Here is a 12,093-nt window from a genome sequence, read left to right as displayed (position 1 = left end):
GGGGGGGGGGGCGGAGAGATAAATCACTTGGTTGCCTGGTGCACCGAAAACAACCTCTCTAAATGTCGGAAAGATCAAGGAACTGATCATCGACTTCAGGAAGCGTAGAACGACACACTCCCATCTGCATCAATGGCTCCGAAGTGGAGACGGTCGATAGCTTTAAGTTCCTGGGGGTCACCATCACCAACGGTCTGTCCTGGTCCACTCACGTTGATGCAACAGTCAAGAAAGCCCAACAACGTCTCTACTTCCTACAGAAGCTAAATAAATTTGGCATGTCTGCATCGACTCTCAAACTTCTACAGATGTGCCATAGAGAGCATCCTATCCAGCTGCATCACAGCCTGGTATGGCAACTGCTTAGTCCAAGAAACTAGTGTGGTGAACTCAGCACAATGTATGACACAAGCTTACCACCCCCACATTGATTCTGTCTACACCTCTCGCTGCCTCAGGAAGGCAGACAGCATCATCAGAGACCCCTCCCACCCAGGCTTTGCCCTCTTCTAGACCCTTCCATCAGGCAGAAGATGCAGATGTCTGAAGACTCGCACATCCAGACATAGGAACAGCTTCCTCCCCACAGCTACAAGACTCCTCAACGTCTCCCCTCGGACTGATCTGTTCCCTGTTAGAACACTATTCACGACGCCCTATGCTGCTCTTGCTCCTGTATTTGCTTTGTTTGGCCCCTTGTTCCGCACTGTAACCAATCACTGTTTGTCGATGTATCATTTGTCAATGTACTCTGTCGATTATTCTTTTTGTCTACTATGTACGTACCGTGAACGTCCCGTTGGCCACAGAAAAATACTTTTCACTATACTTCGATACGTGACAATAAATCAAATCAAAAATGGCAAGTGTTGAACATTTGTGTACAGGCTTCGTATTGACTGCTCCTTGCCACATTCAGGGCAACCCAATCATCAGCTCTCCATTCAAGAGTTTAACATCTCACTCCCCTTACTTCAGCTATCAGTTCATCTTTTCTTCCAGTCCACAGATTTAAACGAAAAACTATGTGCTCTACCTGAATCTCTAATACCAATTGAGCCTCAGAACTGACAATTCCCCAATGCTGCAGCAGCAGTCACAGACAGGTTTAGAGGACAGGGCACCAGATGAATTATTTACACCTTCCAGATTATGCACAGAGCCGCTTAAATAATGGGATTGATTGGAAACCTGCTCTGTGGCCTCGTCAATTCTCCTATCTCTAACCACCCCCCCGAAGATGGCTGCACTCCTCCAATTCTGGCCTCTTGCACAGCCCCGATCGTCATGGCGCTACCATCGGCGGCCGTACCACCAGCTGCCTTGGCTCCCAAGGTCTGGAATCCCCTATTCCTCTCCCACCTAGTTTAAAATGCTCAACACTCATCACTCACCTATCTGCCCCAATATCACGCCTGGCTCAATCTCCTGTGAAGCACCTTGGGACATTTTACATGATGGTGCTATATAAATGCATGTCGTTGATGTTTATTGGGGTAGGTGGTGTACCTGACCTAGGTACACTGAAATAATCCCAAAATAATCCCACTGGATTGACAAACCTGGGAGCGACCATGGCACTGCCTAATGGGGCTGGTTTAGCACAGGGCTAAATAGCTGGCGCGGGTTCAATTCCCGTACCAGCCTCCCGAACAGGCACCGGAATGTGGTGACTAGGGGCTTTTCACAGTAACTTCGTTTGAAGTCTACTTGTGACAACAAGCGATTTACATTTTATTTCATACCATCTTTCTCCCACCCACAACTAACAGCAAGTCAATGCAATAACACAGATTCACAATGTCCCAATCTCTTTCTCCCCCTCACCTCAGTTTGTTTACATTCCAGGCTTAAAAATGAGGGAGGGGGGGGGGGGGGGGGCGTAAGAGGCTCTTGTCCAATTTTGGCATCAGAACAAAGGAATTGGGAGCAGAGGTAGCACAGCAGTTAGCACTGTTGCTTCACAGCACTAGGGTCCCGGGTTCGATTCCCGGCTCGGGTCACTACCTGTGCGGAGTCTGCACGTTCTCCCCGTGTCTGCGTGGGTTTCCTCCGGGTGCTCCGGTTTCCTCCCACAAGTCCCGAAAGACGTGCTGTTAGGTGGATTGGACATTCTGAATTCTCCCTCTGTGTACCCGAACAGGCGCCGGCCGGAATGTGGCGACTAGGGGATTTTGACAGTAACTTCATTGCAGTGTTAATGTAAGCCTACTTGTGACCATAAGACATAGGAACAGAATTAGGCCACGCGGCCCATCGAATCTCCTCCCCCATTCAATCATGGCTGATATTTTTCTCATACTCAATTCTCCCCATAGCCCCTGATCGCCTTATTAATCAAGAGCCTATCTCTATCTTAAAGACACTCAGTGATTTGGCCTCCACAGCCTTCTGCGGCAAAGAGTTCCACAGATTCACCACCCCCTGGCTGAAGAAATTCCTCCTCATCTCGGTTTTAAAGCAAAGTCCCTTTAGTCTGAGATTGTGTCCTCTGCTTCTAGTTTTTCCTGCAAGTGGAAACATCCTCTCCACATCCACTCTATCCAGGCCTCGCAGTTTCCTGTAAGTTTCAATAAGATCCCCCCTCATCCTTCTAAACTCCAACGAGTACACACTCAGAGTCCTGTATTGTCCAAGGGTGACAATAAAGATTATTATTATTAAGTCGGCCATTCGGCCCTCCGAGGCTGCTCCGCCATTCAATCAGATCGCGGCTGATCTCTTCCTGGACGCAAATCTTTCAAATCTAAGCCAACACTCTGGTACGGTACTGAGGCGGAGAGATCAGACCAATATTCCTCCCTCAAGAATAATTATTAAGAAGGCCATGATTCAATTGAATGGCCCAAATGACTCTGCTTCTTATGTTCCCAGACTGGAGTGTGGGGTTGGAGGGGGGGAAAAAAAATAAACACAAACTGCAATTTTGCACCCCAGCCAATTCCACTCATCAATCATAGAACCTCTTCACTGCAGGAGGCAATTCGACCCATTGAGTCTGCACCAACCTTCCAAACGAGACCGGGGGAAACGTGCAGACTCTGCACTGACAGTCACCAGAGGGTCGTAATTGAACCTGGGTCCCTGGTGCTGTGAGGCAGCAGTTCTAACCACTGTGCCACCATGCCGACCAATGCCTGCCAGGTTCAGATGAAATTATTCTCCCTGCTCCCCGAAAGCCAGATCATACCCATGTGCAAAATCTTGCAGGGCATAAAATGATTGCTGCCCCATTTGCTTAACAAGGTGTAAAGAATGTCAAAGCTGCTCGAGAGAGAGAGAGAGACGCGAGAAATGTAAATCTGTCTTTCTTTCACACCCCTAGTTGTGAAGAGATGGAAGTCAAAAGGGGGTCATCTTTGTTACTGGATACTAAATAAAGGCCAAGTGACCATATTGGCATTGCTGCCTGTGGAATCTATTTTTCCCCAATTAAGGGGCAATTTAGTGCGGCCAATCCACCTACCCTGCACATCTTTGGATTGTGGGGGCGAGACCCAAGCAGACACGGGGAGATGGGAGAATGAGCCAACTCCACACGGACAGAGACCCAGGGCTGGGATTGAACCCGGGTCCTCGGCGCCGTGAAGCAGCAGTGCTAACCACTGCGCCACCCTGCCTGCGGGATCTTGCTGTGTGCGCGAGTGACGACACATTGGACAAAAATGCAAGCTCTCCCCTCAAGCACAAAAGGAAGCTGATCCCGGTTGAGGAATCGTACATGCACGGACTGGGCTGCACCTCCCATTGCATCAAAGTATTTAAGGCAAGGTCCCAGGAGAGAGATTCTGTAGTTTCAGACTGAGCTCAAAGGTTTGTGAAACTTTGGAATTTTCAAGCCAGTGGGTGGTGGAAGCTCAGTCACAGAGTATATTTCAAATCGTATATCAATAGAATCTAGGACACTAAGGGAACCAGACAGGAAAGTAGAGTTTGAGCTAGACGATCAACCATATTTTATTGAATGGTGGAGATATCTCAACAAAAGTCAACTCCAACTCCTTACACTCTTACCTCAATGGGCAGAAGGCATGTTTGGGATGTCCTAAACATAAACAGCACCTTTCACAACCTACAAAGCATTTTGTTTTTGTGGGAAGAACACAGGATAATCAGAGTGCCAACACCCATCCTTTCCCAACACCCAAATAAACACAGCATTTACCAGGCACAAATCTGAAATGAGGAATTCTCTCGTCGGGCACTCTTATCTTTTCCTTGCCCAGATGGCTGATCTTGAACGGCTGCTCAGCAGAGAGACCTTCGGCATTAAGCTTAAAGAATCCTTCACAGATGTAGAGTCAAGGACAAGACTTCACATTTGTCTAGGCATTCTCATATTAATGACTGGTTCTGCTACACAGCAGACACTCCTCCAGTAACCATGGTGACATGTTGGGGGAAAACAACCTGCTACGTGGCCAATCGCAGGCCGGGAGATTCCAGGCGTACAAAAAGCTCATTTTGTTAATCTGCACTCCTACAGAAGACACGGAGCCAGGGAAGGCCACTTGCAAAAGTCAAAATACTGTCCGACCATTATTGATGTTCAGGGCTTAGTAAAACCCCTTGCAGCTCTCCAAAAGGAGGACACAGGAATGACAAAGATTTATTAAAGCTGGTTTATTGCCCTCCCCACGCTGAGGAAGAAAGCTCCCATTGTAATGTTTAGATAAGGCAAGTGCACATATGCCCAGAGGGCCATAGGGCTGGAGGTGGCTACAAGGATAGGGAGGGGCAAGGCACTCAGGAGGGATTTATAAAATAAGGGAAATGAAAAATTCGCTACTAGTTTGAAATGTTACATGTACACAGACCGAGATAGCCCTCCATTTGTAAAAAGCATATTAGAGGCAAAGCAGGGGAGCTCCAAGACTGCAGGGGCATCTAGGGCCCAAATTATCACAAATACACACAGCTGCTGTGTTAAACAGAACAGCAACTCTGATCTTCTAGTAACCCCCCACGCACGCCAACCAACATCAAACAAACCTAAACAAAAAAAAAAGAGTGAAACCAGGAACAGGGACTTTCTGGGCTTCTTCAAAAGGAAAACATTAGGGCACATATCATGGAGCTGGGCTAACATCAATAACAGAGGCACTATTCTGCGAGACACTGCTCGTGAGAGGGAGCCATCCATCAAGGATTCCAGCAGAAACCTTAATCTCAGAACTACAAGTTTCACTGTTTCCATTTTACTTTGAATAAATAAATCCCGGCCTTGGTTCAGAGTCAAGGCCCCCCCCCCCCCCCCCCGGCCCAACCGGACGAGCATCCATGGCAAGGTCAGCACTTACTGTCCATCGCTAATCACCCTGGAGCAGGTGGTGACAGAGTAGCTCGCTCGACCAGTTTTCAGAGGGCAATTAAGAGTCAACCGCATTGCCAGACCACACAAGGGCGACAAATTTCCTTCCCCAAAATATGTTAGCGAATCATGGGTTTTGCGATCATTATCAATAGCATTTCCTCCCAGATCTTTTAAAAATTAGTCCAAGCTCTCCCAGTTGCCATGATAAGGTTTGAACACTTGCCTCCATCGGGGGGCATTAGTCCAGGCCTCTGGATTACTAATCTAGAAATATTGCCATGACATCGATCGCGGGATCAAAACCCACTCAAAAGAATTTAGCACATAATTCAGGCCGACACTTCCAACGTCGTACCAAAGGAGTGCCACACTGCCGGACATGCAAGACCATTAGACGAGAAGCGAAACAGAAAGTTTAAACTTTTATTCGAGCAGGCACTCTATCCGTCCAGAAAGATTCCATGATACAATTTCGAAGAGGAGAATTCTCCCTGGTGCCCAGGGCAATAGTTCTCCCTCAACTCTCAATCTCGAAACAGATTAACTAGTCATTTATTTTACATCCAATTGGATGCTTCCATAAGTAATTCATTGATGTCCAAAGGTGACAAACTCCGTACAAAACGCAAATCTTTTCTTTGCTATTCACAGCTGGCACCTGTGGCAAGGGGTCAGCGAATTGAGCCAGACAGAAATCAAGCCGTACACACACACACACACACACGTACACACAGGTCAAAAGGTCTCTCTCGCTCTGCTCGGCTAATAGAACCTCACTTAAGGCATCCTATAATTCGCCTCACATCCTAGGAAAATGGCAGTGCTACACCTCCCACTATGTAGTCATTCCCGCTTTTGGGAAGTGCTCATGGGTCAGTAAACCAGAGCAGGAACCACTGCACACTGGTAACTTTGACAAACCACAGGTACGCAACAAGAATGGTCACGTCTTTCGCAACGCCTGGACCGCACATTGCGCAGTGTAGTCACTGTTGCAATGCAGGAAACGCAGCAGCCAATTTACACACAGCAAGATCCCTATGAAGACATATTAGCAGATAATCTGCTTCTCTAACCTCCCTCCCCCTACCAACAAAACAACAGTGCAGGCGGGGGAAATGTTCTGGCCAGGGAGACATCCCCTCTTCTTCAAAACATACTTTTTCCATGAGCCCTACATATCCACCTTGTGGGGCACTGGTTTAAACATTGAACAGAGCCACACATCCGACCATCTCACGCACGGTCTAAATTCCAGCCGTGAGGTTGCCCGATCAAGGAGTCGGCATCATCTACATGTCCCTAGTTTGCTTATAGCTCGCCTGTAACTCATCACTGCTCTGAAAGGCCACATACTGGAGTGATTCAAGTATCTTCACTCCAACAGGCATCGGGGCCCCTCCCCATCTAGATATGATCTGCTCGGCACATTCCAACACCTCGCCCTCATATTTCTCTTTTCAGTCATTGGAGATCTGAGCCAGAGATAGAAACATTACAAAAGGCTAAAAAGGAAAACAACAAGAAAACTTCAGACAAACATAAAATGAAAAATATGCTGCACAGGAGATGAGGAGGCGATACTGGCAAGATTTCGGATTGATACATTTCTGAAATCCACCCTGCCATTTAGCTTTTGGGTACACTGCTGCGTCAGTTAACAAGGAACTGAAGGGTTCACTGAACTCTCTGGGTCGACAACATTGCAATTACTATTTTATAAATGATCACAGGATAGACAAATAAAATCTGCCACCATTTATTAAACAAACCCCCTAGTAGGGTATTCAGAATTGTAGCCCCTACCGGCCCCCCCAGTTCCTCCCCCCCCCCCCCACTCCCTCCCTCCCCCGCCCACCCCCAACACCCTGGCTAATATCACTATGGCCTATTCCAGCTTTGTATCGTCAGACCCCATACATTTTCTGAACATACATCATGCGCAAATTACTCAGAGCAAATAGGACCCGAGTTGCTTTAAAGCGTTGTGTGTGTTGTTGGGGGGAGGGGGTCATTGAATAAATATCGGAATGTCACTGGAGGCCGGTCTCCTCAGCAAATCCTTGGACAGCTTAAACACTCCCTTTTTCGACAAAGGAGCGCACCAACTTCCATTAAAACTAAGAAAAGCCTCATGGAGCTGAGGTCCCAGGTTCGATCCCGGCCCTGTGGAGTGCGGAGTTTGCACATTCTCCCCGTGTCCGCGTGGGTTTCCCACCCCCCACCTCCAAACCCAAAGATGTGCAGGGTAGGTAGATTGGCCATGCTAAATTGCCCCACGCTAAATTGCCCCATAATTGGAAAAACAAATTGGGTATTCTCAAACAACTAAGAAAACGTAACCGGGTTTGTCAAGAGAGTTCCCCCAAGTATCCACAGCCTTCTCTCTCTTTCTCGTCTCGCAAACTCAAGGTGTAGCTGCTCGACACTGGAGTGCGATTCCGCAAGTACCACCCAAAAAATAGTTTTTTTTTTTAAAAAAGAAAATATGCATGCAATACATTTCCTTTATGAAGAGGAGACACGAATGACCAATTGCAATTGTGATAGGGGGGGGGGGGGGGGAAAAAGAGAAATCTGGTTTACCCTTTTATTCATGGAATATCTTCTCATTAATTTTAAATGGCTTTGACATTGAAAAGAGGGCTGAGGCCCCAGTCAAGAAGAATATACGGCCCGGGGGGGGGGGGGGGGGGGGGGGGGGGGGGGAGAGACACGGACTGATCTCTTCAAAAAGCATTTTGAGAGAGGCAGCAAAAGGAGCCCTGTCCCTTTAAGTTCCTGACAGCTTATCCAAGTTTCACATTACCTCTAATTAGTAACACATAATGCTGCGGAGATGTATTTGAGAACCAGATCCTGACAGATGTTTGAGAAGCACTATTTCAGAATGTGCTCTCTTTAAAAGTAGCACTCTGTGCCAGTCAGAAGTAGCAGCTTGTAGCACCAACTCGTGGCAGAATGTGGAAATGCCACCCACAACTCCAACAACAACAAAAAACACATTTCAAATCCACAACTATTCAAAACAAACCCAAAACCTCTCTCCTCCCCCTGGAAAAAAAAAAAACAGGATATGGAGCCAAAGAGCAATCTGGGGAAACAAGCAAATTTGTTTCCTGTATTTTAACAGCCAAAACACGAGTTACAGCAAATCCTCTCCATGCTCCACTACCACAACCCCCCATATTTCCCAACTGCACACTTACCTGCTTATGCATTTCAATATTCAGTCCATAAGACATCTCGTAATACTGAAACAAGGAATAATAAATGCATTAATCCACATCCTGGGATATTTAAAGATCTCCCTGCCAATGAATCTCGTCCCTTATTTTCCACTCTATTATCCCCCCCCCCCCTTTCATGTGCCATTAATTTATTTGCACCCAATTTGTTTGTATGACTCTGGTTTTAATCTCTCCTGCCCAGCACTTTATCTTAAATTCGTAATAAACAGCTGTAGTCACGAAAGTGATAACCTGTTGTGGCTCACTGACCACAAGTGTGCACCCTGTTTACTTATTTTAAAATATTGATTTTAATCGAAATACTCACAGGGAAAGAAAGTGCTGAACTTTTAGCAACCATCACACACAATCAACACGAGTGCAACTCGATACATCAACTTTTTAAGATCCCCAGCAATGCTGGGGAGTTGGTGTGTGTGTTTCAGTGGCTGCTGTACGAGTGACCCAGGTCTTAATGACAGCCCACAAATTAAGTGGGAAATGCTAAAGTAGACTAATATAAAAATGTGCCAGAGGGAGACACACACACACACTCACCATAACATAATGACGCTGCATCTCAGTCTTCTCATTTGCCAGTTTATCACATTCCATTTTTAAGCTGAATGGAAGAAGCCAATGGAGGAAAAAGTATCAGTTTCAAGGGGTTCAGGGAAGCGAGACTATGTCAACACATTAACCAAACAACGAACTTACATCACACGCTCTGAATAATTTAAAGCCTTGTTTACATGGACTGTACTAACCTACACGAGGCAAATAAATAGCTGATTGCTCAATATTATCACTTTAAAATACAGTCGCACCTATTATCTAATAGATACAAGGAGAGAGAAACTGGGATGAGAGAGAGAGAGAAATCTGGGGATGGGAGAGAGTAGAGAAACTGGGGGGGGGGGAGGGGGGTAGGAGAGGGAGAGAAACTGGGGGGGGTAGGAGAGGGAGAGAAACTGGGGGGGGTAGTAGAGGGAGAGAAACTGGGGGGGGGTAGTAGAGGGAGAGAAACTGGGGGGGTAGTAGAGGGAGAGAAACTGGGGGGGGGGGTAGGAGAGGGAGAGAAACTGGGGGGGGGGGGTAGGAGAGGGAGAGAAACTGGGGGGGGGGTAGGAGGGAGAGAGAAACTGGGGGGGGGTAGGAGAGGGAGAGAAACTGGGGGGGGGTAGGAGAGGGAGAGAAACTGGGGGGGGGGTAGGAGAGGGAGAGAAACTGGGGGGGGGGGGTAGGAGAGGGAGAGAAACTGGGGGGCGGGGGGTAGGTAGGAGATGGAGAGAAACTGGGGGGGGGGGGGGGGTAGGAGGAGATGGAGAGTGAGAGACTGGGGTGGCCGAGAGAATTGTTCAGATTCGGATCTCTGAGCCAAGTGCTCAGCCTCAAGAGAAACACTTTGCCCACCTGTGATACTGCGCTTGTAAGAACTGAAATTCCTCCTTGATCCGGTCACACGATTCCGCCACGGTGAATTTGAACGGTTGAGCAGGTTGATGAGGAGCCTGCGAATGCAGCATAATGTTTAAACCAGGGGATATAAAACAGGCACCAACACCAAATCCCACTTATCTGACACTCGCAAACAAAAAGATAACAAACCAACACAATGTGCTGCTGGATACAGTTACTTTACTAGCAAAGAATCCGGTCAAAACTCGAGCTCTGCAAATTAAAAAAGGCCGATTTGTAGCGAGTAGAGAGTGAAACATACTAACCGGGTGCCTGCCTTGAGGATACATCGCTCCCAGCGTGAATCCGGTGCTGGGAGGGGTACACTGGGCTGGGGAATACGGGGGGGGGGGGGGGCACACAACACTGTGGGGGGGTTACACTCGGCAAACTGCAACAACAGAAAACCTCCAGTTGTAAGGGAGAGTCCACCGCCGCTCGGGATCAAAGCCACTCCCAATGCTTACAGAACAAAGCAGCAGAGTCCTCTCCGGCTTTGGGGGGGGGGGGGGGGTAACAACACAGAGACAGACACAGACACACACGATCCTTCTTTTGTGTTCTAAAACCAGGGAGGCTCCAACGAGACCGGGAACGCCAGGCGATCCGGGCAGGCTCGGGGTCCGGGCAGGCTCAGATCAGCTTCTCTTCCCAGGCGGAGAGGATGGGAAACGATCTGTTCGCAAAGAGGCGGCGGCCGGCTGCGGGCTCTGGATCCTGTCCCGGGGGGAGGGCGGCAGCACCGGCTTCAGCAGCAGCAACAACAGCGGCGGCGGAGGAGACGCGAGTCCCGGGAAGGTGCAGCGCAGCCGGCGGGGGCAGGCAGCGCCGGGCAGAGCATGGCGAGGGCGGGCTGCTCCCGGTCCCCGGCCCGGCGGGGCTCTCAGGCGGCGATCCTCCGCGGCGGCTCCGGGTTTTGTTGCAAACTCTGTAATTGTTACAATTGTGTTTTCGGGGGGGGGGGGGGGGGGGGGGTCCCTGCGGATTGCAACCCGATCAAAGAGACACAGAGCACCCCCACCCACACAGGCAGACCCACAGCGCGCTCTGTCACCCTCTCTGACTCTGTGTCTCCCTCCTTCTGCCCGGCCCCCGCCCCCACACTGCCGCCAGAGCCTTGACCATATTTGGGTGGAAAGTCACCCGCGTTGGGCGAGGGCGGCCCGGCCAATGGGCGAGCTCCCGGCCCCACGTGGGGACCCCGGCGCCCCGGCCAATCGGCAGCCGCCCGACCTGCCTCCCGCGCCCCCATTGGCCACCGCTCCCCCTGCCTGTCAATCACAGCCTCTCCCCGGCCCCGCTCCCTCCCCGGGCCGCTGTCAATCAAACCCCACGTGGGGGCGGCCGCTGACAAATGCCTTTGATTCCGCCTGGTGCTTTGCAAATAGCGGCTGGAATGCCGCCGCTTAATTAGTTTCCAATGTCTCGCCCCCTTTACAGTTCAAACAATCTGTCAGTGCCATGTGGTGAAAGGATACCCCCCGGGGGGGGGGGGGGTGCACAGATTCCCCCTCCCCTCATTTCTGTTTTTTATTTTGCAAAAAAAACATTAATAAAAACTGATGATCACATCATTGCAAATCCCATCAACTCTGGTGACAGTCCCTACTTAGCAAATGTTAACCAGAAGATGTCTTGTGAAAGGAAGGGAGAGCAGCCAATTCCAACATGCAGATGTCTAAAAAAAAAGTTCAAACTGCATCCCCCCCCCCCCCCCCCAAACACGCACACACACTCAGTTATTAAATCATAGAAGGAGGCCAATCAGCCCATCGAGTCTGCACCGGCCCTTGGAAAGAGCACGCCACTTTTATCCCCAATTTAGAAGCCCTTCTCTCAACATCGAGGGGTTTTCACAGTAACTTCATCGAAGCCTACTTGTGACAATAAGCGATTATTGTTTTTTTTTACAAACTCTTACTTTCCAAAGCCTCCCCCCCCCCCATACTTTCCAAAGCCAGACCACCTTCCCCCCCCCCCCCCCCAGATTCCTTAAAAATACATCTTTCCACGTCAACAGACGCTGGTGAGCAAACAGAGGAAGGATTTTTATGTCAAATTAAAAGGCACATTTCGCACCCTCTTCGCCTC

At 49.1% G+C, this 12,093-nt stretch overlaps 1 protein-coding gene across 1 annotated transcript in view; it reads right to left on the bottom strand.

Moving 5' to 3' along the window:
- LOC140387313 (transducin-like enhancer protein 3-B) overlaps positions 1 to 10,888 on the bottom strand; it is a 101,387-nt gene extending 90,499 nt beyond the window's left edge. Inside the window, exons 1-4 of the mRNA XM_072470242.1 lie at positions 10,269 to 10,888; positions 9,958 to 10,055; positions 9,103 to 9,166; positions 8,524 to 8,568 (exon numbers count right to left, since the gene is read on the bottom strand). Coding sequence (XP_072326343.1) covers positions 8,524 to 8,568; positions 9,103 to 9,166; positions 9,958 to 10,055; positions 10,269 to 10,292 — 231 coding nt within the window. The 5' untranslated portion in view covers positions 10,293 to 10,888. The remainder of the gene's footprint in view (positions 1 to 8,523; positions 8,569 to 9,102; positions 9,167 to 9,957; positions 10,056 to 10,268) is intronic.
- Positions 10,889 to 12,093: the final 1,205 nt, after the last annotated feature.

The sequence above is a fragment of the Scyliorhinus torazame genome, chromosome 12 (genome assembly GCF_047496885.1).
Source record: "Scyliorhinus torazame isolate Kashiwa2021f chromosome 12, sScyTor2.1, whole genome shotgun sequence".
Classification (NCBI taxonomy): domain Eukaryota; kingdom Metazoa; phylum Chordata; class Chondrichthyes; order Carcharhiniformes; family Scyliorhinidae; genus Scyliorhinus; species Scyliorhinus torazame.
Note: the sequence above shows the minus strand (reverse complement) of the source record. Positions and strands in the feature narration are given on the sequence as shown.